Here is a 27,045-nt window from a genome sequence, read left to right as displayed (position 1 = left end):
TTATCATTACCATAATGATGTATTTTTCTTGGGTGCTGTTCCCTGTGGTCTCCACATGGGTGTACACGCAGAGCTACTTCACTGCAAAGGATATATCCAGCCTTAATGAAAATTAATAGGTGAGTGTCTGAGTTCTGATTCCATAGCAGCATAGTTTTTCCAATCTCATTTCTGTGTATTCTTTTAGAAGACACTTAAATATCATAAGCTTTTTTAAGGACTAGATCAGGGGTCCCCAGCCCCCAGTCCATGGACTGGCAGCAGTCCACGGCACGTCAGAAACAAGGTCGTTCAAATAAGCGATGCAGTCAGCATGTGAAACCACGCCTCCTCTGGTCCACAGAAAACTTTTCTCTAAGGAATCAGTCCCTGGTGCCCAAAAGGTTGGGGGCCGCTAGATTAGAGTCCTATGATTTGGTGTTCCATATTTGCCATATTTGGTAGTTTGCCATTTCCCTTCGACCAATTCAAGTCACCTTGATAAAAAAACGTACCTTAAGAAAATTGAATTGGCTAGATCCCACTACTGTGATATGATTAATCTAGAACTGTAATCTAAGAGAAATCTCACCACCAGGGCAAATATTTCTTCCGTAGTTGGAGCTGCAGAGAAACCCACAGGAAAACAAATTAAAAGTTCAGAAAAGAGCTAGTATCATGTTTCACCTAGTGTTAAAGAGTCTTCTCTTGTCATATGTTCTGCACTCCCTTCCTGCCCACCAGCCAGCCACCATTCATCCTCTGACTTTCTGCTTAAGTGTTCATCGGACATTAAACTAATCCCCATTCTTATTTACAAGATTACAGCCTCTCGAGTTCACAAGCTGGTGTTGTGAATTTCATGCTGAGTAACAACAGAATCAACAATGAGTAACAACAATGATGAGTAACAACAGAATCAAAAATGATTCATTGAAAATGGTGCTCACACAAATATTTTGACAGGTAAAGAAGAGAGTAAACAGATGTGGCATGTTTATCATGTGAAATAGCTGGGGCCTTACATCTCCTGCTTTCTAGCCTGGTGCCTTAACCACTAGACCAAACTGGCTTTGCTATTATGTAAGCAAGTGACATAACATAGGCTGGATTGCCCTAATGATTGTGTACCCATTTTACAGATATTACCGGGGCATCAGAAGGTGATTTCATTCTGGAAAAGCTGTAGAAATATTTTTCTTAGGTTACAGATGTTTGTAAAAAGACTTGTCAGAATGTATATCCCTTGCTGCACAATTTTCTAAACTACAATGTGCAAAAATGCCATCAGACTAAGATGGACTATGAAGGAACACGAAGCAGTGTAAAACAGAAAAGAGGAACAAAACATTTTACAACAGGCAAAGGAAAGTTTATCTTAGCACAGTTTGCTGGGAACAGACTTCCATATGTTTACCTACTAAGCATAAAATTACATCCCAGTTACAGAAATGATTATGTAATTTCTGAGTGATGCACAAATTTGCAAACTATCTTAAGAAAAAGCTTATCTTTCAAACTTGGTCTTCCTAAAATAACTTATGTGGCACAGAACATTTTATTTTAATTCTGGAATTGAAAATGGTAATTCTCCCCTAGAATTATCATATCTGGCTGTTTTTAATTATCAGTTCTATGCTTGTGTATTTAGTCACAGTGGGTAAATTTGCAAGCAAAGCAAGACACACAGGCTCTTAGATGGGCTCTGCTTGTTCAGCAGATGGTTGACATAATATCTTGCAGTATAGGCCTGCTGAGTCCTAAAGGCAAATGTGCCATAAGTAACTTTGCCATAAGCCAGTTAATGCAAAGGCAATTTTCTGTGTTGAGCTTTGAAAAGCTCCTCATTTGTCTGCTGTCTGTGTACAGAGGCTGCCTAGCAGATTGTTTCCTTTAATCATACACTTTTTCTTGACAGTGTTTTAACAGACTGAACATGCGTGAACTTTCAGCCTTTTATCATAGAACAGAATAACACATTATGCCATCAATTACAACTACTGAGTAGTGCTGTGCATCTTCAAAAGACATTTCACATTACTAGGCTGTTTTACAAATCTATTTTCACCACATTTGCCACCCAAGATTACTGGATATGCTATATGGGTTTCCATGTAATGCTGCAGTAAATAGGAAGCTAATCACTTAGACCAGGCGCATAGGAGTCAAGGAAAATCGAAATTTCATTTAAAAAGGGACAGTGCTCTTGCTTCAGTTCAGAGCCATCCAAGCCTCTTATGTTTGCAATGGGGATAAGCTAAATTTTTCTTAAGCTGCATCTCACAGCTTTGTGTATGTGGATAAGGGAGAATTTTTCATTGATAGTAGTGGACCAGAAATGAGAAACCAGAAATGCTGTAAAAAGAAAAAGAGGTGTGTAACGGTCCCAATAGGCTTAAGAATATAGGAAAACTCCTAGTAATATTTTAAAAATGCCAGAATGTTTATACCTGCTTTGCCCAATTTGCTCAACTAGGTGATAGCACTTGGCTGATCTTGAAAAACAATAATAGAATGGCTTAATTGGTTACTGCTTGAGTGGAAAACTAGCAGAAAAGATTATAGCAAGATTGAAAAAGCATAAACTGGAATAAGATAATGGCTAACAACTTCAATATCAGAGTCACTAATTTCTGAAGCTCCTGCTTTGATGACTCCTGATTTTTCACCATGCCTAATATCAGTATTAAGACAATATATTTATAGATCCAGTACACAGAAAATCTCAAATATTTCAAGAATAGTCATATAAAGCTATTTTCTCCAGATACTGAGGACACTGCTATTCACTCCCTTTGCTACAGCTGTGTAGCAGGTTGAGTTCAAATAACAAATTTCAGTGTCAGATTATTCTTCAGCTATAAAACTTGATGAACATTCATGGATCAATGTTTCTCACTTAAATCACTTTACAAGCTTGTTAGGGAAAGTGCAAACTCCTTAAAGGAAAGTTGAAAGTAAAATATAATATATGAAATTCAGAACCTAGTCCATAGTGGGTTGCAAAATCTAACAGGATTACAAGAGGCAAACCAGGCAACCATGAGTTCCAGTCCCTGCCTTAGGTATGAAAACTGGTTGATGACTTTGGGCCAATCACTTTTTCTCAGTCCAACCCATCTCACAGGGTTGTGGGGAAAATAGAGGAGGAAGGAGTATTTGGTATATTTGCCACCTTGAGCAATTTATAAACAATAATAAAGGCAGGATAAAATCAAATAAATACATAAATAAAACATTTTATCCAATCAAAGACACCTATTGCCGCAAAATAGAATATTAAGCTTAGTTCCATGTAAGATTCACTCTCATTTTCAGGGAATGGTGGTAGGAGATCATGTGTGTGAGAATGCATGTATACTTATGAACTTGGGATGATCAGAATTGCAAAATTGGTTGACGTATAAAATTGTCTGAAAACTCCATCTCTCTCTTCCCTCTCTATCCAATTAAATGTGCAAAGACTGTTATTCATTAATTACGGAGAGTTTTAAGTCTGTATAAGCAGCAGATAATTAGATTTGATCATCATATTTGCTCTGTGGTGTTTAAGGAAGAAAATCCACTGCTTGCAAATTGTTCTCTCAGGTTTATAATCTTATGTTTTCCTTTTGTAAAAAGAAGGCAGGCAAGTATCACAGCACTGGAAAATTAAAATAGTTCAATACAAATTTCCTTATGCATCATCTAAAAATATTAAGGATAATTAATATTTTAGAAAAGCAATGTTGAGTGGATTGTTACATGCATAGCAATAAAATTGGAATCATGAAGATACTTCAATTAAGTACTTTATGCTAAATGTATTTAAACACTTCAGCTTTCAGTGATCAAATGCACACTATTCTTGTCTGCATGTGAAATACTACTTAATTATTTTTAAAACTATTATTCTGAAGGTCCAAGTACATGGTTCTCAAAACTTTTCAAAGTTCTTTAGTTTAAACCATGCCATTTATCTCTTCATCACCACTCGTTGAAAGAGATTGAAGATTAAGAAAAAGTTATATAGGCTTGTTTAATGTGCTTCCTACTTCATGTGAAATTAGAAGGAGCACATTTTACAAAATTTAAGAGAATTAGAGAGTTGGGGAAGCTTCAGAGATATGCACATACATGCATCCCTTTTTAGAAATGACTCATACAGAAGATTTTCAGCAAAAAGCTTAAAGGCTCCAAAGTCAGTTTTCAGCACAAAAAAAAGTAAATTTGCAGAATGTAGAGTTGGCTTGCTTTAACATACATCTGACATATTCAAAGTATACAGATAATTGTGTCAAATTTTGAAGTTCACATATCTTAAATGGATACAAAAGAGCTATTTTAAGCCATATTGAATTTTTAGAACACTTCATTTTCTTCTTTCTTGCAAGCTTCTTTAAAGTTTGAAGATATAGTTTGGGTCGTTTTAGTTTATATTTGGTAATGATAAAAGAAATTATTTGTAGTTCAGGACTGAACTGTGGGGTCCTTGGGGCTTGCTGAGCTTGGTGGTTTTCTTGCAGACATTTCATTACCAAACATGGTAACACCATCAGTGTTAGAGGACACTTCTACCTAATTTGGTAATATTTGCAAGAAACTCAGAGAATACCAAGGACCTGGAATACAGGTGAAACTCAAAAAATTAGAATATCGTGCAAAAGTTCATTTATTTCAGTAATGCAACTTAAAAGGGGAAACTAATATATGAGATAGACTCATTACATGCAAAGCAAGATAGTTCAAGCCATGATTTATCATAATTGTGAGGATTATGGCTTACAGCTCATGAAAACCCCAAATCCACAATCTCAGAAAATTAGAATATTGTGAAAAGGTGCAATATTCTAGGCTCAAAGTGTCCCACTCTAATCAGCTAATTAAGCCATAACACCTGCAAAGGGTTCCTGAGCCTTTAAATGGTCTCTCAGTCTGCTTCAGTAGGAATCACAATCATGGAGAAGACTGCTGACCTGACAGTTGTGCAGAAAACTATCATTGACACCCTCCATAAGGAGGGAAAGCCTCAAAAGGTAATTGCAAAAGAAGTTGGATGTTCCCAAAGTGCTGTATCAAAGCACATTAATAGAAAGTTATGTGGAAGGAAAAAGTGTGGAAGAAAAAGGTGCACAAGCAGCAGGGATGACCGCAGCCTGGAGAGGATTGTCAGGAAAAGGCCATTCAAAAGTGTTGGGGACTTTCACAAGGAGTGGACTGAGGCTGGAGTCAGTGAATCAAGAGTCACCACACACAGACGGATCCTGGACATGGGCTTCAAATGTCGTATTCCTCTTGTCAAGCCGCTCCTGAACAACAAATAACGTCAGAAGCGTCTTACCTGGGCTAAAGAAAAACAGACCTGGTCTGTTGCTCAGTGGTCCAAAGTCCTCTTTTCTGATGAGAGCAAATTTTGCATCTCATTTGGAAACCAAGGACCCAGAGTCTGGAAGAAGAATGGAGAGGCACACACTGCAAGATGCTTGAAGTCCAGTGTGAAGTTTCCACAGTCTGTATTGATTTGGGGAGCCATCTCATCTGCTGGTGTTGGTCCACTGTGCTTCATTAAGTCCAGGGTCAATGCAGCCGTCTACCAGGAGATTTTGGAGCACTTCATGCTTCCTTCCGCAGACGAGCTTTATGGGGATGCTGACTTCATTTTCCAGCAGGACGTGGCACCTGCCCACACTGCCAAAAGCACCAAAACCTGGTTCAATGACTGTGGGATTATTGTGCTTGATTGGCCAGCAAACTCGCCTGACCTGAACCCCATAGAGAATCTATGGGGCATGCCAAGAGAAAGATGAGAGACATGAGACCGAACAATGGAGAAGAGCTGAAGGCCGCTATTGAAGCATCCTGGTCTTCCATAACACCTCAGCAGTGCCACAGGCTGATAGCTTCCATGCCACGCCGCATTGAGGCAGTAATTGCTGCAAAAGGGGCCCAAACCAAGTACTAAGTACATATGCATGCTTATACTTTTCAGAGGTCCGATATTGTTCTATGTACAGTCCTTGTTTTATTGATTGCATGTAATATTCTAATTTTCTGAGATTGTGGATTTGGGGTTTTCATTAGCTGTACGCCATAATCATCACAATTATGACAAATCATGGCTTGAACTATCTTGCTTTGCATGTAATGAGTCTATCTCATATATTAGTTTCCCCTTTTAAGTTGCATTACTGAAATAAATGAACTTTTGCACGATATTCTAATTTTTCGAGTTTCACCTGTAATCCCTGTAATTATTTCTCTGATTCCAGAGAGTCAGAGTAAGAGAGAATGATATGCCATAATTAGGCAATAATGTATGCTTGTGGACAATTATTAGGTAGCACTGACATCACTAAATACTACATTATAGACATTAATTAAAAAGTTAGAGAAGTCTGTAGGAAGTAGTACTTCACTTTCATTGTTATTTATGAATACATCAGAGTTATCTCTGCCATCCATTTTTATTTCCATCAGCATATCAAGTAGTTCCAATGAGATCCAAGCTACTAGTCTCTGTGCATTTCATTTTAAATTGTATTTATTTACCATGCAAATAAATAACTTATCTATTCAGATATTGACTATCAAGTGATGATCAGATGAAAAATTTAGGATGAGAAAAATCTGAGATTTCATGTTTCCTTCAAATCCATCTTTCCAAAGACTACTGCAGCAAATTCCAAACCTATTTGGAGTAGTAACAAAGAGGAACAGCATTGACCCTTCTCACATGAGCCAAGCAATGTCCTCTCAAGTATTGGAGAGTACCTCCCCCACAAGAAATCCCACCCAACCACCTAATCTTAAAAATAATTGTCACAGTTCCCTGGGGGCGGGGTCAGAATTCCACATCTACCTACATCTACTCAATTCAAAATACCAGCATAACACTTACCACTATAGAGGTCAGGGGAACTTAAGGTACCTCTACCTTATTTTTAAAAGCACCATCATTTGTTACGTTATATGTAAATTTTAATAACACTCAATAACAATCCTTCAGAGTTTTATTTTATTTAAATGTTATTTTATTCAGTATGTTACACCTATTCCCCATAATCAACATTCTTAAACACTGGAGCCATCATTGGTAATTAAAGCAATGGTTATTTAGTCTTTAGTTTCTCCATCATCCCTTTTATGACTACTTAAATTTCTACCCCAGTATTACAGTCATTCTGTTAGTATTCATTCTGAAATATCTGTAGTCTTAGACTTTAGTAACTTTATGACACGTCTAGCCATCCGTACCTAGTCATTTCAAACATTATATATAGTTTTTTTATATAATAATATACTTCAAACAGATTTATATAGTGATATTTATCATTGATTTTAAAAAACTGTCTAGCTAGCTATCCATGCTTACTGGTATTGGTACTTAATTTGCATATTGCTTGCCTATATTCTAGGAAGAATTCTTAATGGATCTATGACCAAGATAAATTTTCAGCATAATGTGATTGTAGAAAAGCCATACTATGGCTGATTATTAGAAAGAGATAACAATTCACTCTCTTCAAGTGTGAGGACTTCCTTCTTTTCTGTGTCTAGATCAAACTTTAGACTGGCTTTGTCATTGGCCCCAAATAAGTCATTATTGCTACATGTTTCTGGTAATAGTCAACATACTAGCAGATAGGCTGGGCTCTGTGTCTCTCCACATTCACATAGCGTGTTGTTATCCGCTAAGAATCTCCACTCGAGCATATTGGTTTTACATTTAGGCAGTCCTATTCAGAGTCACACTGAAGCAGTAGGCGTGAGCTTAAATGGACTCCAGAAGATGGTAGAGGACAGGAAGGCCTGGAGGAACGTTGTCCATAGGGTCGCGATGGGTCGGACACAACTTCGCAGCTAATAACAACAAATTCAGAGTCATCCAAGTAGTACAAGGAAGGACAGATCTTCAAGCCACATTCTCCTTTAATGTTATTCCTTGCTCGATGGTCTCCATCTTTTAATTTGATTTTGTTCTTGGGTACCCTTAAAAATGTTTGTTCTTGCCATAAAGCTGTTCCTAAATCTGGGTCAGCTTTATGAGGACTTTATAACATTCTAAAAAATTATCTTCAAGCATAATTCATTTCTTGTTCTTGTTCTCCATAAGTGGCAAGACATAAGGAATGTCACATTTTCCTTTGTGCAATGTCTAAAGTGACTGTAGGGACTGTGGTCAGTCAGAGATAATACCGAAGACATATTTTGTTGTGTGAGTTCTTTACTAGTATGAATTGCTAATCTAAGAAAATGTAAATGAGAAAACGTTTGGTAATTAGTAATTTAACTTTGATGGATTACAATTGAATAATCACATTCCTGTGAAACTTCATCATAACTGCAAATTATACTATGGCTTAAAATAAGAGTGGATTGGCAATACATGAAAATGTAATGGCTTTCAAGTATCAGGAGAAAACTATAGTCCACCTCTGCCATCTTGTGCCCAAAGCTGGAACAAGTCTTGCCATCAAGCAAAATTGAAGACAAACAATTTAAAACATTCACACTGGGCATAACAATAAAACTATAAAATAACAATTGGAATCTATCAAGCAGGACAACCGATTGAATTTGCCAACTGAGACAATCCCTGGCAAATTGGATCAATTTAGTTGGCTACATACTATGCAATTTGCCATGTGAACTAGTCACAGTGGCAAGGTAGGAGCAGTAGGAAAAGAGAAATGAGTATAGATCAGGAAAAAGGAGTCTTTCAAATTTCATTAAGAGTTCTGTATATTTTCTGAATAATTTTAGCATTTATTATCCTAATATTAATATAAATATTTAGCACAGAAGTGTGCTAAATTAGACTTTTTTAGGTTTCAGTACTGGAACAAGTACTAAAGTAATAAAGCTTGCTTCTCTGCCTCTGAAAATTGCCAATCTCTTAATACCAGGTAATCACAATTATTTTATGGTTCATGATACTGTCCATTTTGATTAGATTAAGCCTTGATTTAAAATTAAGCTTTAATATGTAATATTAATACCACTGATATTTTAAAACATATTATTAAAGCAAAATTTAAAGTTTGATTTTCGCTGTTATGGCAACTTGCTCTATATAGTTTATTTGAATTGCTTTCTCTTCTTTCTCTCTTTTTTACCCACTACAGACAAGCTCTCTCAGGTAAAATGGCCAAGTGTTATTGCAAGTAATCACTTCAACCATTCCTGTCTTCACATCCTTTTTACATCATGGGACCTGACGGTGGTTTCCTAACTACTGGAGTGCTTCATATCATTGTATGGGGTAGCTTAGGAGCCATGGCAATGCTTCTGGTATTTAGTTTTCTCCTCTTTCTCTGCTCTGGCTGTGACAGGTAAGGACTTAGCCAAAAAGAAAAAAAGAAAAAAATAGAAATATAATTACTTTGAAAAGCTTAGCCAATAAGTGAAGAAAAAGAAACAATCTGTTCTGAGTTTCATTCAGGGATATTGCAATCTCTTAGAGTATTTGTAATGGTTCACTATATAAAATATATCCAAGGGAAATATTATATTGTGGTTCCTTAATAGGCGCATAGAATCTTGTTCATCATGAAAAAACAAACAAACCCAGGAGACTGGTAGCTTTTCCAACTAGCAAATTTTAATTCAACCTCCCAGGATGCTCCATAACACAGGGGTCTCCAACCACGGTCTGTGGATTGGTACCGGGCCCCGGCATGCCAGCAACTGATCCGCACAAACAAGCAAAGCCCCATCCATGGGATGCAGACAGCACACAAAACCATGCACTCTCTGGTCCACAGAAAAACCTTTCTCCACAGAATCAGTCCCTGGTGCCTAAAAGGTTGGGGACCTCTGCCATAACAGACCTCAGAATTGCCATCTTAGGAAAACAGGACTTTAACATCAATATCAAACAATCAATTGGTTAAGATTAACATCAAATTTTATATCAAAAGGTTTCAGAAACTTTCAGAGGGTTTCAGCAAATGTATAACAATTGTTAATTATTAATGTACCCATAATATGTCTCACATTTCACATCTGCACAACCAATCTATCTTCCCCTTCCTTCACTTTCCCCACCCCCACACACATGCTCTTTAATCCTACATCATTTTAGCTGCTCTGTGCACCTGATAAAGAGGCTGCAGTTCACAAAAGTTTATGTCTTTTAATAAAAATGTCTTGGTCAGAAATGTTGCTAGAGTGATGAATAATTTAAAACAAGTGTTTAGCATTTTTATTTGGCTATTATCTCTTCATAAAACCTGACCAAGAATTTCAAAAAAGTTTGGCAAAAATTGTGTAATCCATTTCCATCAAAAGGAAAACAAAGATACACCAAGGATTTCTTAGCAACACAGAGATTAATGTGTTCACTTTGACATGTGCTTTCTTAGAAGCTAATAAAAGAAGTCTCTTACTTATAAAATTATATTAGTACTAGTAATGTTTTCAGATTATAGAAATTACTTTTGGTAGTAATCAAAAAGCTCAAGTTCAAAACATCAGCTGCTCTGTGAATTATATACATCACCTATCTCTTCAGAAGGAGAAAGTTCCCCATTGAACTATCTCATAAAGGTAAAGGTAAAGGTTCCCCCGCACATGCGTGCTAGTCGTTTCTGACTCTAGGGGCCGGTGCTCATCTCCGTTTCAAAGCCGAAGAGCCAGCGCTTGTCCGAGGACGTCTCCGTGGTCATGTGGCTGGCATGACTAGATGCCAAAGGCGCACGGAACGCTGTTACCTTCCCACCATAGTGGTCCCTATTTTTCTACTTGCATTTTTACGTGCTTTCGAACTGCTAGGTTGGCAGAAGCTGGGATGAGTAACAGGTGCTCACTCTGTTATGCGGCACTCGGGATTCGACCCACCAAACTGCCGACCTTCAGATCGACAAGCTCAACGTCCTAACCCACTGAGCCACCGCATCCCTAACTATCTCATAGTAGAGGGAAATTAATAACATTTCCTATGAGATTTAAGAAATGAAGATTTTCTTGCATGTATCGAGGTGGCGAAAAAAATTCTGAATTGGCAACAAAAAAAGACTTGATTTTTTTTTATTGTTCAACTTCAGCCAAAAAAAAGGATAGAAAAGAGTATCAACTTGAACTATATTATTCTCATGTGGAATATCTGAAAGAACAGCAATACAGAATTCAAAACAATACCAGTCAGAATTCAGAAATAGTCATAACTTACATTATATAAATCTTATTTGTTGAAACTGATTGTGGATATTCTAACAATATATCTAAATCTGATTTGTATTACAGGGAGAAGAGTCCTGAGCAGCAAAATGGGGACCATGAAAATCTGATGAATGTGGTAATAAAAAGTCTAATAAAAATGTTTTTCTATAATTTGTAATGAAGCAGAAAGACTGAACAGTGGAGCTGGAGTATTATTTAGGGGTTGTGTATGTATAAATGCTAAGAATGCATTTATGTAATCCTTATAAAAATGATAAATATTTGCCTCATTTTATAGATGAAAAATTACAGACTACCTAGTCAAGCTGAGCCCAGTTATTAGCATACTAGTACATGATTTTCTGATCAAAATTGGTATATGTAATAATAGAAAATAAGAATTCTGATACATACTCTTTGACAGAATTTTCACCATTTGAAAAGATATCTTTAGAATTTCAACAGACTTTCAGACTATCTAGAGATCTTCTGTAAATATTTGATGTTTCTGCAATTCTCACTACTAGAACTCTTAACATTAACATTTCATCTACCAATCTAGCTAACTAGCTACCATCAGTTATAAAATGGATGTTCATTTCCTGACCAGTTCATTTAAATCCACATTTCGTTTTGCAGCCTTCAGATAAAGAGGCATTTAGTCACTCTGTCACAAGTCTGGCTACAGATCCAATTGCAAGCAGTGAACAAAATGGTGGAATTAGTAATGGAGATGGTAAGATTATCATTATGTGATTTCTCAGCACGATGACTCTCCATAAATATGTACGTTGCCACTGTATTGTTTTTAAAATGATGTAAGCTCACAAACCTGATTCCATTTACAGTAACTATTGTTACAGAACAGCAGTAGCTCAGATAAGAGAATAAATGTCAATGTAAGACAGCTGGCTGGTAGAGCTCAAGAACAGAGCTGGCTCAGGACCTTGGACAGAACTACATGATTCTTGACTTGAATTCAGTACTGTGGCTAGCCGACCTGCAGTTCTTAGTACTGTAGGAGAACCCTAACTAGTGCAACAACTCAGTTGTTAATACTTAATGCACTACTATAAATATTTTTGACACAAATGACTACTATAGTCATTCCTTTGGAAACAGTTCATAAAACTAAAGATGTTCTTATTGCCCACTAGAAGTTGAACAGAGATATAGCTATAAATAGGATTTTACTATGAAGAGACTTTGACAAGCCTTATAACAATATATGAAAAAAATCAAAAGAGAATAGAGGAAAGCTACAGAAATTGGATCATAAGTAACTTAAACCCCACTGATTTCACTGGGATACTTCAAGATGATTAGTCAGGATCCCACTCTGTACTGAGAAAAGAAAAGAAGAGAGAATATTTATATTGTGATTCTGCATGGAAAAATAGGTATGTCTGCACAGTTTATAAATACACTCTAGACTTGAATATTTACTATATGTTAAGATAAGATTTTTCTCTGTTATGTAAATAGTGTAAAAATTCAGTTCCTGAGTCAATTACAGGTAGTCCTCAACTGACAACTTACATTCAACTTAAATTCATTTAGTGACCATTTGAAGTTACTACAGCACTGAAAAAAATGACTTATAACCATTTTTTACACTTACAGTTACAACTGTTTCAGCATCCCCATGGCATGTATTTATGACAGTTGCAGTGTCCTAGGGTCATGTGACCTTCTGACAAACAAAGTCAATGGGGAAGCCAGATTCACTTAACAACCATGTTATTAACATAACAGCTATAGTGATTCACTTAACAACTGTGGCAAGAAAAGCAAGTAAAGTTGTAAATGCCATTAAGCAAAACTTAACTTAACTTGCGTAGCAATAAGTCTTGCTTAGCAATGGAAACTTTGGGCTCAGTTGGGGTTGTATGTCAAGAAACCACCTGTAATAAATTATAATATACAATGCTGTACTCATTACTAATGAGCAAATGTGTATAGAAGAAAATGTAGGTGAGGAAAAGGGAAACGGTTAGGTTTACTCACTTTAAGTTGTAACTGGAAAGTGAACTGAAAAGTCTTCCAGGTTGACTATGCATTTGAAATTATCTTAATTTTCGAAAAGTGTTGAAAACCTTTCTTTCTAGAAGCTTAAAATAAACATAGTGATATGATGGGCTGGATTCCTTAAAGTAAATATCATAGACTTGGATATTTTTGACATAACACAGGACATTGGTAACCCTTTAGCTGTAGTTTGTCTGCTCCAAAAAATTATTTTATTTGTACATATTTACTATAAAAATGGTGTTCTGGCCTTCCAGTGAGTATGATATCAAATCCAAAGGAAAAGTTAAAAAAGGGATAAACACAAACGGTGTCTCAAACATCAGTCTCCCAAACAATGCTGCAGGTATACTAGGCATAGATAGGTCTGATGGGCAGGATCAAAGCTCAGGTAGCTTAAAATGGTATGAAACTATGAAATGGAGTTTCTATTCAAAGCATCTTTTAATAAAGGAATTCTTTGAAGCTATTAACAGAGACACTCAAAATGTAAGAATCTATAATGCAGACTACAATACTTTAAAATCAGAAATTGGAATGTAACTTTCATTTTACTTCAGAAAGGTTTACCCATCTTGTTTCTCTAGATAGCTTCCTAAACCCTTCATCCATAGTTTTAGCAAAACCTCTTAAGTCTTATCAATGCTCTACAGATTTCAGAGCCGTGGTTTTGCAGCTTGTGTCACCTCCAGCTCAGAGACACTCTGTCCTTATCGCTGACCTTCTGTTTCTCTACACCCACTGTTTTTTACTCACATCCTTCATTCAAATATTCATCCTTAATGCCCTCATCCCTTGTGCTGTTGGTTCTAATTCACATACTCCTTCCCCTTCAATTCCAGTGTAAGTTAGTTTTTGCTCTTGTCACAGTTTCCTCCTATTTGAAGAAGTGCTTAGCTCTCTTTTTTTCCTGAAAACCAACTCACCAAAACCATGTAGCTATTTCTACATTTTCCTGCAATCTCTCTCTCATACAGTCTCCCAGAAAAAAAATATCCTTCTTTTGCTTTTTAAAGGGCCAAGGGGATTTCTTTAGCCTTTATCTAAACAAATCTGGTTATATCTCCCTTGCTCAGTAATCTCAAATTGATGTCTGGAAATCATCTATCAATCTTATGATAACAGGAGATAGTGGAGTGGGGGGACTTGAGCATATTTGGATTTCCTTGCCCATTTCCTTGCCTAAATATGTTAAATAAACTTTAGCTTCTAGAAAAAGAAGCCTCTTCCTGAAAAATAAACCCTTTACCAAGGGATAAAGAACTATTAAAAAGAGGAAAAGCCTAGTTTAAAAATAATATAAAGCAATAATCATATCAGATGGGACTAACTCAACCTTAGGTATCTTCAGCCTAATTGTTTTCCCTAGGGCATTCTGCAGCTAAACCCATTAGAAAAGAAAGATTGGACTGTTATTCACTAGGCCTAGATCCAGTGAATTCCTTTTCAAAAGGGAATTCACCAGATTGTGCTTAAAATTAGACAGGAAAATCTCACTACCAATAAAGTATCAATAGTTTCATGGATCCTGTGGTCTGTTGTTTTTTTCCTTCTGGTCATCCAAAGGACCCCAGGATATGTAAGCACACAGATAGTGTCTTATTTCAGTGAAATATCAATCACAGTATACAAGTCAAAATGAATCCTAGATACTGTCCCAGTCACCATTTCAAATGATCCTGCCAATAAGGAATAAGATTCTGCTGAAGTTGAGTGACTTTGCATCAAAATATAAGAGAAGTTGCTCTCGGTAACTAGGAAGCAAATTTTCTTTTCTCTTTCTAATAGAGATTGACAGATTGACCAATAACCCACTAAGACAATAGAAGTGCCAACATTTCATCTTTCCAACTGCAGTTAACAATTTTCACACTTACCAATCCATTCTACAATATTTTAGTCTATTTCACTGTCTTTCATCTATCAGTGTTATCCATCCATTCTCTTCTCGATGAAAAAGTCTAGCCTCAACCTTCAAGAACTGTTGGAAATATGCTGAAGAAATCTCAAAGAAAAACAGATCCAGTATCAAACAAACTTCATGTGACCACAAAACAAAACAAAAATCCAAATGGGATAAAAAAATAATGAAGTTAATAAATGAAGAAAATAAATAAATATAAACCAAAATAAATTTGTGTTAGTATTTCCAATCTGGTAACAAAGATGTTCCTTATGTGTCAATATCTTTTTAAAAAAAATGATACAAAGACATTATGCAATGTAGATTAGTGGCCTTATGAGCCTAAAATTATACTTAAGTATTTATGCATTTATGTAATTTTCTTCTAGTTCTATCAGAAGATAGTACAGCTGCTTCTCTCCAACCTTATGAAGAAGTGCAAACCTCTGTTACAGATCTTTTGGATCAACAGGACACATTGGGTAGATCTTTAAAATGTCATCAAAGTAGAGAGTTACCTAGAATTCCTCCAAATAATGCCATGGAAACAATTCTCACCACAAGAAATGTAGAAAATGACCAGAGTCTTGGAATGGAGGGGCCTTATGAAGTGCTGAAAGAGAGTTCCTCCCAAGAGAACATAGTAGAAGACTGCTTGTATGAAACAGTGAAGGAAATTAAGGACCTGGGAGCAGCAGCCAACTCAGAGAAATGCAAACCAAAGACTCCTGTAATGGTTAATGGAATTTTAAATCATGTTCTTGAAAAGAAGACAGAATCAGCAGAATATGCATCCGTTGACAGAAATAAAAAAAGTTGCCACAGTGTTAATTCAGAGAGTCCTCTTAGCAGTACTACTCCAGATGTGGAAGAAGATGCTCCACCTCCTGTACCAATAAAACTTCTTGATGAAAATGAGAATGTACAGGATAAAGGAGCCAAAGAAGAGGAGGAAGTAATGGAAAGGCTTAATGAACCCGACAAGGTACATGTTATTTTGTGTTCATCAGTATAAGAAAGTGAAGTTGTAACTTGAAAGACTTGAAGTATGTATATATACTATGGCAAATGCTGTTGTTCATTAGTAAATATAAATATACATTCTTTTTCTTGGTATCTTCTGCTGATGCAAAATCTTAAGATCAAAACTAGCAGTATTTGTGTGATCTATATATAATGTGTCAATGTTCAGATGTGCATTCATAAATGAAAAATAATATTCAAGTGGCTAGAAGAAGGCATGGAATCATATGCAGTTGATGATAGTTTCAAGGTACTGAAACTTTAACTGCTGCTTAAAATTTTAGAGACATTTGCATGAATATTTTTTCAGCATTTACCCAGGAGACACATACTTGCCAACTGATCATTAATTAGTCTAATTAGTCTGTCCCTTGTTTTGAAATATTCCAGATAATCTGCGCTAGGAACAGAAGGTATTCAAAGTGTTACTGTTGGCCAACATCTAGCCAGTCAATAAAACACAAAATGTAGGAGAGAGCAGAATCCTGGAGTGGCATCTAAAATTGAATTTTGCTAATGTGATATGGAGTTGTTGTTTTTTTGCTCTCCTCTGCTCTGCAGAGTCTCAAAAACCTTCAACATTTGTTCCAGAAAGACAGAATGACTCACGCCCTACTGTTTTCATTACTGTTCATGAAAACTTGCAATTGTATTTCTCCCCTGGCCTCCAGATTTCTGATCCAATTTTAGATTTAAGTGTATCCACAATTTTAATTTGTAATGAAACAAAGAACTTTCTCTAGTTCTTACCCCAAAGGTCCAACTGCTTATAACAGCATGAATTTCTATGTCAAATATTTTAGTTTTTCAGAAATGCAATCTGTCACATTTTAAATAATATTAAAAGTAATTTGAATAACTCCTTAAAGAGAAAAGCAACAACTTAGGGAGTTAATTATGCCTACAAGTCCAGGATAGCGGCTTTCAAATGAGAAACAAATTAGTGGTGTTTTCCTGACCCAAATATTAAAAGGTAAAGGTAAAGGTTCCCCCGCACATGTGTGCTAGTCGTTTCCGACTCTAGGGGCCGGTGCTCATCTCCGTTTCAAAGCCGAAGAGCCAGCGCTTGTCCGAGGACGTCTCCGTGGTCATGTGGCCGGCATGACTAGACGCCAAAAGCGCACGGAACGCTGTTACCTTCCCACCGGAGTGGTCCCTATTTTTCTACTTGCATTTTTTACGTGCTTTCGAACTGCTAGGTTGGCAGAAGCTGGGCCGAGTAATAGAACTGCATAATTATAATGCTGTGGATAAGGAGGAGGATGAAGATGATGATGATGATGATGGAGTGTTTGCTGGAACAAAACTTATTTGATGATAAACAATTCAAAGAATTCACTAGTACTATCCAAGTGATTGGAAAATGCTCATGTCTTATTCCTCTGTTTTCTTCCATACCTCATAAAATTAATCTTAACAAAATTATCATAGAAATAAAACTAAGTAAAACTGTTAGCCTTTTTTCCCCCAGATCAGTTGGCCAAACCTCATGCCTGGATGGGGAAGGGGGAGGGAGGAGAACTGAATCTTAGTCTGATTATTCTATATGAGTCAAATGCAGCAGGAGTTAAGCACACAAAGACAGAGACAGTAGGTTTTCTTAGTATTATATTTAAAGTATTCCAAATTTCTTAACCGCAAAAATTTAAAAGTTAAAAAAAAGAACTAATATAAATTTCTTTGCTCCAATTCCATGAATGCTCATCAATTGTTGCTCATCCAGACTGGAAAAATACTTTTGGAGTTATTATTATTCCAAATATTCAAAATTTTTAGTAATATAAAATACAAAAATGCAAAAGAAAATAACAGAAAAGTAAGGGAGGAAAAAGTGAAGGGAAAAGTATAGGACAAAGGGGAAAAAATAAAGAAAAAGCACTGACTTCTAACTGCTTTTGGTTTAATTGATTAAGATAATAGCATCAGACCTCAACTTTTTACTTTTATATAAGAATACAAAGTAGTCATTTGTATAACAACAAATCTATTTAATCGGCAAAACCCAAAATTGAAGTGTTTTATTTTTTCCACCTCAAGCACAAAGTCCAAAAGCAGTTTCCAAGTACAAAGTTAATTGTGTTTTTTCTTTAATCTGAGCAGTCAATTTGGCCATCTCTCCATCAACTTTAGCAGCCATTTATCCACTGTAGGAATCAAAGGGTCCTTCCACTTTTGTGCATAAAGTAATTTTGCTGCCGTCAACATAAAGTTCCACATTTTTCCCCAAATCTTTTTCCGTGGAGTTTTTAACTGTTGCTTTTCCTTAGCTATTCCAGATACCTTGCTTGACTTGATTAATTATTTATACTACTGCCTATTTGTTGTTGGGGGACAGAAAAAAAAGGTATTCTCAGTTTCATTGAAGGTCTCCACATTTATAGCCTTCTACTTATTCCTTCTCTCCATTCTTTAATCAGTTGAATCTCTTCTTTTATCCTATGCCTGCTTGGTTTGATGAACAATTTCTGATAAAGGCTTTGTTTGAAAGCCTTTTGAAAATCTAGATGATTATCTACCTATCTGAAAAAAAATAGTAAGAGACTTCTCTTTAAGATTTTTTTTTCTTTTTAGCAAATCTTGATAATTTTATCTTTAATAATACTTTATGTTAATAAATTTCAAGGGATTAACTTGCCCTGATGCATTTTAAAAATCACTGTGACACTGCATACTTTCTAGTCCCCTGGGAAAGAAGCCAATCTTAGAGAGATTTTTATTACCTACCGTATTTTTTCGTGTATAAGACGCACCCTTGTATAAGACGCTCTGGCATGCGAGTTCCAAACTTACAGCAAAGTCACCGATGGGAGCAACCGCCTCCCAACGCTCTAAATAGGTGCCTCCCAGCCGGCCCCACCCCCCACCCACCTAACCAGCATCCGGCATGATGAGCATGCATAGTCAGTTCACAGCAGCAGCCTTCCAACCCTGGTAAACAAACTGGCGTGAGTACCAGCATGACAGCAAGGGAAGGGAAGCAAAGGCAGGTTTTAAACTCCCCGCCATTTCTCCATGCCAATCAGCTGTTTGGCAGAGTGTCAAATAGCTGAGCCGGCAAATGGCCGTTATTATCAAGCAGGACGGCCTCACAGCTGCGTTCCACAGGGTCCCTGGCTGGCATATAGGTATGAGGGAGGGAAAGGGCTGTCGCTGCCGTCCATGCTGCTGGTCCCATCTGCTCCCTCTATACGCCGCCATCTGACAATCTTGCCCCCTCCCGTTAGTGGCAAACCCACAGGAGCTTGACACTTGCACCAGGTGGCATGGCAGCGGCATGTAGAAAACCCAGACAGGCAGCCCTGGGCTGCAGAAGTTACCATTGTTTTTTGTGTATAAGACGTTGCACTTGTATAAGATGCACCTGATTTCTGAACAGGGTGTTTGCAGGAAAAAATAGCGTCTTATACACAGAAAAATACAGTATTTGTTTAGATCAGAGAGGTTTTCCAGTAAGATGTAGACCTTAATTTCTCAGACTCTCACTTGAAAAACTTTAAACCCACACCCCCTTGCAGTATATTCATTGCAGGGAAAATTTAAAAAAAACAAAACAGCTTCTTCGCTAACATTCTGGTACCCTTCACATCCAATAAGTCACAAAATAGCCATTTTTCTGCTTCTGATAAAATTACAAAAGCATTCACTGATCTTAATATTGATATTAATGTCTTCCTTCTTCCACTCCTTTCTAGTGTCTTTCTTTCTTCTCTGAATGGAAGGATTCCTTTGGTTTGGAAAGAGCAATCCATTTTCCAGTCTTGCATCTTCTTACTTAGGAAGGACCTGTAGCTCACTGGTCAATCTAGCATATGCTTTGCATCTTCCTAGAATGGGGATGGTTGGAAAAATTCAAGACAACCTGTAGAATTGCTGCAAGTCACTGAACAGAAAATGATGATCAAGATATACTAGTAGTCTGATAGCATAAGAAAGTTTGAGTGAGAGGATGGTTCTCCCTATCTTGAAGGAGGCAGTAGTATGCCTTTTCTTCTTCAGGAAGCCCCTGCTGGACCCAACAGTACTAGAAATTTTTGTCTCATCTCCAACCTTCTCTCTCTAGGAAAGATGGTTGAGAAGATGGTCAGATTGCAGCTTCAGACAGCCCTGAAAGAAGTGGATTATCTGGACCTTTTCAAGATTCAGGTTGGGGATAGAATAGAGATGGCATTGATTGCACATCTCAATGCTTCTGACAGAGCTAGGATAGCTGTAGTGCAACTGTCCTGGTTCTTTTTTGCTTTAGTCACCTTGCTTCATTACATACTTCTGCACTGACTGCAGGTAGCAGGACCGGGAGACATGGTGATTGGTGACAGGGTTATGGAGAGGTTAAACCTGAATTCTGTGATTTGTATGATGCCACATCTTCCCTTCCTGCTTAAGATCTGCATGGAGATGCTAAGGGAAGTCATCTATCAAAATAGGATCAAGTATCATCAAAATGCTGATGATACCCAGTTATATATCTTGATCCTGGCATGATCAAGGGGTACTGTGGATATCTTGTCCTAGTGCCTGAAGACTGCTGGGTCCTGGATGGAAAGGAACAGGCTTAAACTCAACCCTAATAAGACCAAGTAGTTGTGTGTTCTTTGGATTTTCCATCCTTGGTTCTGAATGAGGTACAATTATGCACATTGGTGCACAATTTGAATTGAAGCTCTTACTTGCACGTTAGATGGCAGCTGTGGCCAGGGATGCTTTTGCCCAGATTTATTCAGAAAGCTTGTTCTTTCTTTGTCTTTCTTTCTTTTCACAATCAGTCCCACCCTAGTCATCTCATGTGTAGACTATTGTAATGCATCCTACATGGGGAAGTCACTGAAGTTTAATCAGAAACAGCTGGTCCAGATTCTGGCAATGCAGACAGTTATGGGAACCCCTTGCTGTGACCATATAAAACCTCTGCTACATGAGTAGCATTGCTTCCTGGTGCAGTTCAAGCTGCTAGCTGTGACATACAAAGAATCTTGCTATTTGAGGGACTGTCTTTCTTCTATTACTTCTGCTTGTCCAGTAAGGTCTGGCTGAGTGGTCATGCTCCAAGTCCTTCTTTAAAATAATGTCATCTAATGAAATCCACTTAACTTAATTCCTTGGTCACAGCACTTTCCCCTGAAATAGTATCCCCCAAGAGGTTCACGTTGGTCCAACCCTGCTCTTCTTTAAATAAGCCTGGGAGACCTGGCTTATTTTCCCTGATTGATAAAGTGTTTTCTCAGAGAATTTTACTAATGTACTAGATGTATGCATCTCCAGGTAATTGTTTTCCTTTTGCTTTTATTGTGCTGGATGTATTTTTAACTTTAATACACCAGAGTCTTTATGAGTAGCCTTATAAATCTGATTTATAAATAAACAGATGATTCTGTTTATTTATTTATTTATTTATTTATTTATTTATTAGATTTTTATACCGCCCTTCTCCCGAAGAACTCAGGGCGGTGTACAGGGCAATAAATATCAAAATACGAAATACAAAAGTTAAAAAACATTAAATAATTATGCCCGATGTAGTACATTGGTTAAAATCCATGTTAAAACCCCAGACCCCAAAGCCATCAGACCAGGCCGGCTTGTTCAAATAAATAAGTTTTTAGATCATGTCGGAAGGAGCGACGGTCAGGAGCCATCCAGAGCTCAACCGGTAAGCGGTTCCACAGGTCTGGTGCACCCACAGAGAACGCCCTCCCCCTGGTGGCCGCCAGTCGACATTCTCTGACCGGTGGCACCCTGAGGAGGCCCTCTCTGTGGGAGCACACTGGACAGAGGGAGGTTGACGCCGGCAGCAGGTGTTGCCGTAGGTAATCCGGACCCATGCCATGTAGGGCTTTATAGGTCATCACCAGCAGAGAAGCATTTGAAAACTGAAGCATAAAAAACATTTGGGAAAGGTCAAAGGTTTATCAATTTTGTCATTCTGCAAGCATTCACTGTTACATTTTTGCCCCCCACCCAAATCCTACAAACTGGAAGTGTGCCTGCCTGTTGTTTCTTTGCAGCCCCAGCCAGATTTGGCCCATTTACAAACTTAATCTTTCTTTTGACAGCTTCTCCTCCCACTCCAAATTAACCATTCAATTCTGTTTCATTTTCAGAGATTATCCTGCTGAGAGACAGCCTGTCAAATGAGTGGACAGAGTCCTGAACCCATTTCAAATAGCTGCATTCCAAATATTGGCAATGTGTTATTTGAGTCTGATTTTTTTTGTATTAATAATAACAAAAAAAATCCCCGAGGGGTTTAATGAAAAATCCTGGGTTTATTTATATTTTATTGTATTGTTTGGGATTATTTATTTAGTTAGTTAGTTAGTTAGTTAGTTAGTTAGTTAGTTAGTTAGTTAGTTAGTTATTTTCCTTCCTTCCTCTTTCTCTGTAGAAAACAGCTGTTTTGTTTTGAGTACTTAATTGTAATTTACCTCAGGTTGAGAGCATTTTATTTCCTGGACCATTATGTCATCCAATTCTTATATTGCTTGCTAGGTTTCATTTTATGTTGTGTTTTATCTCTAATTGTGTTTTTTGTATTGTTTTACAGTTTTATATTATCATTTGGGTTGTGTAGGAAAAAAAAGGATAGAAATAAAATTGCCAAAAATCACAGCAAAATAAACTGCTGCGAACAATTAAGTATTTTTATGATTCTGAGTTGGGCTGTTGTGAGTAATTGAACAAAACTTGAACATTTTGTTAGATCTAAGAAAACACCACTGAAATAATATTGATTATAGAATTCAATAAAAATGCAAAGGAAATTCCTACATCAGTCAGAAACTTTGTTACAAATGCTTAAATATAGACTTTTGCTGTCTTAATCATGTTTCAAGCATTTAACAGAATTCAATAGAACAGATATTAGTGCCGTTATTTTTGCCACATATAAAAATTCTGTTTCAGTCTGCTTACCTTCAAAACTGAGCTATTAATTTCAGCTACTGAAAAATGGACAGTTGTAACATGAAAGGAAAAAATATTAATTTATTCTTTTATTTTTGTATTGAGGAAAGTGTTAGCTTTTTAATAAGATGTTATTTTCTATCTTTTTCAGAGGCTTAGTTCATTGATTTATAAATCTCGAGAAGATGACCCATCTCTTACAGAAGATGAGGTGGGTCTGTCTTGTATGAAATATATTCAGAAAATATTACCTGAATAAAGTAGTATTAAGTGTTCTTTGATTAAGAAGACCTGAAAATAATGGTTCAAATGCAAACTGGGTTACACGATTATTTTTGCCAAATGCCTTTATATCACTTTCAACCTTTCACAGTGGAACTGTTTTGGGTCACTGACTATTTTTTGGAGCTCTCTTCTTGGCTATTTAAGAAGTGTCAACATTGATATAGATGTAAGCCCATATAAATATCTGAAGACTGCACACATTAAATTGTAAACTGTCAGGGCTGAGAAGAACTTTTAAAATGGAGTATAATGTGACAAAAGGATTTGTATCTGAACCAGAAAACATCCTTATTGCAGGAAATGAAAACTCTTTAATTTCACAACATATACGTAGATTTAACCATAGTTTCATTTGGGAAAAGGTGATCAGGGAATTTCTAGAAGCTTGACAAATCAGCCATCAATAGACACATAGATATTAACAACATGTGTAGACTATGCAAAAGAGACTGTCACCAAGCCCAAAAGGGGACAAAAAGACCTAAGCACCTCTCCACCAGCAATCAGCACCCAGATCAGGATAGATTAACTCCAAGGTTAACATCAGACCAACAATCATGTAAACTATACCCCAATCAAGAAACTGCCAATGAAGCCAACAGCAAACAGCCCAACCAAAGAATCTCTAAGAACCCTCCCACCAATATTGACATGCAATCCACTAGAATATAAACTGACGACAAAATGCACTTCTTACTAGCACTGATGATGTTACCTAGTTTGAGCAATGAAACAGCTGCAAGAAAACAAGCAAGCTCAGAGAGCACTAAGGTCCCCTCATTTCGACCCTGAGCTACCAATATTATCCTTTATTGGTTGCTTAGGACTATTTAAGTCTAATGTAGAATGGAGCATATATGCCTCAGTCAATTCAGTCAAAGTAATAAATACATTTTCCAAATTGTCAACCAGAGCATTGTATATTGGACTGAACTCCACTCTGTGAACATTTTATGACACACACACCTTTTAAAGGCAAGCAACATTGAATGCTTACCACTATTGCTTTTCAACAATGTGGTAAATTTATCATGCCTTGCAGTTTTTAATGGCAAATATTAGAAACATTTTACTAGGTGGCTTTTTCACAATGGAGAATAGTTCTATTTCTCTAAGTCCTATTCATATATCCTGATGTCAGCCCAACAGAGATGTATCAAGAACTTGCCTTCTGAGCAATACTCCCTTCCCTTTTTTCATATACCATAATGGAAAGCTTTTGTGATTGCATATGAGCTGTAAAAACATGATCTTTCCAGGGATACTACATAAACCGATATCATGCTCATTTTCACTTTAATGTTTTGTTATATCAAATAACTTATATTGAAATAAATTACGTGTGCTGCTATATTATTCACTGAATATGAAAATAATACCTTATAAAATATTTGTTATGTTTCAATGCAATTACTATATTTCTTCCCTTCATAGATTTCAGCAATGTATTCTTCTATAAATAAAACAGGGCAACCCTCTAGAGACTTAGAATCTACATATACCTGTATTCCTGAAGTTGTACCTCAGAAGTCTCCATCTATTTGCAGTGGTCTCTATGCCAGTGTGAAGGACTTGGAAACCAATCCAAACCTTACTGATTTGCCTCAGTCAACAATACTTCTGAATGGTGACTTGGAACCAGACTATGAAGCCATTCAGACTCTAAGTCGAGAGGAGGAAAGAAATGTTTTGATGTCTGGCACCATTCAATCCATCCTCCCACAAGAAAATGACTATGAGAGTATTGGCGACTTGCAGCAAAATAAAGATGTCACCAGGCTTTAACTGATTCAGATGCAAGACTTTGGAATATGCTGTTCAGTGGATCTTTCAAGATGGCTTTATTCCATGACTTATCACTTGCAAACTTAACACACAGTTGGAAATCTAAAATGGCCAAAATGTATTTTGCTTGAAATGATATCAGGTAACATGAAAGCTTAGCCTGGGATGTTTGATCAATGATTTCTGCTTCAAATCCATCAAACTATCATACAGATATGAACTTACCCTAACAAGCAGGAAACAGGCAAGTGCTCCTTTTGAAGAATTAAGATCACATGGATGGAAACACACACACACACACACACACAAAGAACATAATTGCTGCTGTTTTATCAATGTATACAGTGATTTTTCAACTCCCATAGGTGATGTTATCACAACAACAAATACAGTAGATAAAATTGGAATCAAAGATGAGGGTCTTGGAAAGGCTTCTGTAGAACAGACATGTTGAACCAAGAGTGATATGTCTGGAGCACATGCTCAGACACATACTCATATGCTAGTATATAAAAAGTGGTACTGTTAAATAAGGGCCTTTTAAAAAGATCTTTACTTTTAGTTACTTCAACCATTTTATTAAAATATATTCCCAAATTATACATTCATTTAGGTTGTTTTTAAATATAGGCACAGCTTGCAGTAAAGAATAGATACATTTAGTGGGCTAATTTGCCTTAATATGTTGTTTCTCAACCATGGCAACTTTAAGTTGTGTGGATTCCAACTCCCAAAATTCCCAGTCAGCAATAGGAAATTCTGGGAGTTGACGTCCACACAGCTTAGAGTTGTTAAGGATGAGGAAAGCTTCCCTAATATATTTAATGCAGCGATGAGATGTTGTGAGTGAATGTGCTGGCCTATTCTCAGGTTCATGCTTCAGCTTCGATCTTCCTCTAAAGCAACACAAGAGCAGTGAGTGAAACACTGGCATTTGTGGGAATTAGGAAAGTTCCTCTTTCTGAGGAACTACAGCAGATGTGGTTATTTGCTTCATGGCTGGTTTACAGACTGGCTATATAATTCCTGACTATTTTTAGTTTTTCAATACCTATTTTCTTCCAATGTAATATTATGCTAGGAATGATTTACATTTAAAGCTTCATTTTTTCTTACTAATGATAGAGACTGCAACATTTTGCAGAGGTTATAATTCCCTCCGAAACAAAAATGCATCTTTAAGAAGTATCTTTTTATATAAAATTGTAAATAAAAGGTAAGACATGTTATAGACTCTGGAGTTATTTAATGAAGTATCCAGGATACTTGAGTCTAAAAAAGTTGTAAAGATAAAATTATTTAATTAAAGTGAAAATTAATACAAATAAAGGAAAATAATGTTATTCTTAGTAACCTACAATTTTAGATGTTCTCAAAATCACTCTTGACAATATTCATGTTCACTTGTTCAATCTGGATTTGCAGCCAACTCAAGTTAGCTACTGCCACTGAATCGTTTCTTTTATAGCTAGGCAAGATTTCAGAAAGTTTTGAACCAGCAACCATAGAAACACAAAACAACAGACCTTTGTTGCAGAGATTGTAAATTCCACAGTATTACCAAAAAAGCGATACTGTGTTTGGTTTTTATAAAGGATAGTGCTGCCAATACTTAGCATGTGACTTTCCTCCGATCCATTTTACCAAAATAGCATGTGTAAAATTGTACCTTGCTTTCCTGTCTTTATATCTCCACTCCCTTTCTTCTACTCAGGTTTATTCAGTTGATTTGCATAAAAATATCTTGCAGCATTGAAAGATAAATACGTTTATTACAGCTTAAGATTTTGAATTAGATTGTCACTTTATTCAACCTTTGTTAGGCACCACAAGATGTTTAATCTGTTGCTTAAAAGCAATAAATATGGCTGACTCTAGAAACTGATCCACACAATTTTGAAAGGATGTGACATTCAAAAATTTCCTGAATAGATACTGTAGAACTAAATATCACTTTATGTAAACTGGAATTGCATGTCTCCAACAATCAGTGATATATCCTA

At 36.6% G+C, this 27,045-nt stretch overlaps 1 protein-coding gene across 1 annotated transcript; it reads left to right on the top strand.

The window, feature by feature from the left end:
- Positions 1-831: 831 nt before the first annotated feature.
- PAG1 (phosphoprotein membrane anchor with glycosphingolipid microdomains 1) lies at positions 832-25,042 on the top strand (the record flags this gene model as incomplete). Its single annotated transcript, XM_081325341.1, has 7 exons — positions 832-945; positions 9,084-9,290; positions 11,203-11,254; positions 11,758-11,854; positions 15,439-16,034; positions 23,124-23,183; positions 24,692-25,042. Exons 2-7 carry the CDS (start codon positions 9,166-9,168, stop codon positions 25,040-25,042), a joined length of 1,281 nt encoding a protein of 426 aa, XP_081181467.1. The 5' UTR covers positions 832-945; positions 9,084-9,165.
- Between the last annotated feature and the right edge of the window lie 2,003 nt (positions 25,043-27,045).

The sequence above is a fragment of the Vipera berus genome (genome assembly GCF_964194415.1).
Source record: "Vipera berus genome assembly, chromosome: 3".
Classification (NCBI taxonomy): Eukaryota; Metazoa; Chordata; class Lepidosauria; order Squamata; family Viperidae; genus Vipera; species Vipera berus.
Note: the sequence above shows the minus strand (reverse complement) of the source record. Positions and strands in the feature narration are given on the sequence as shown.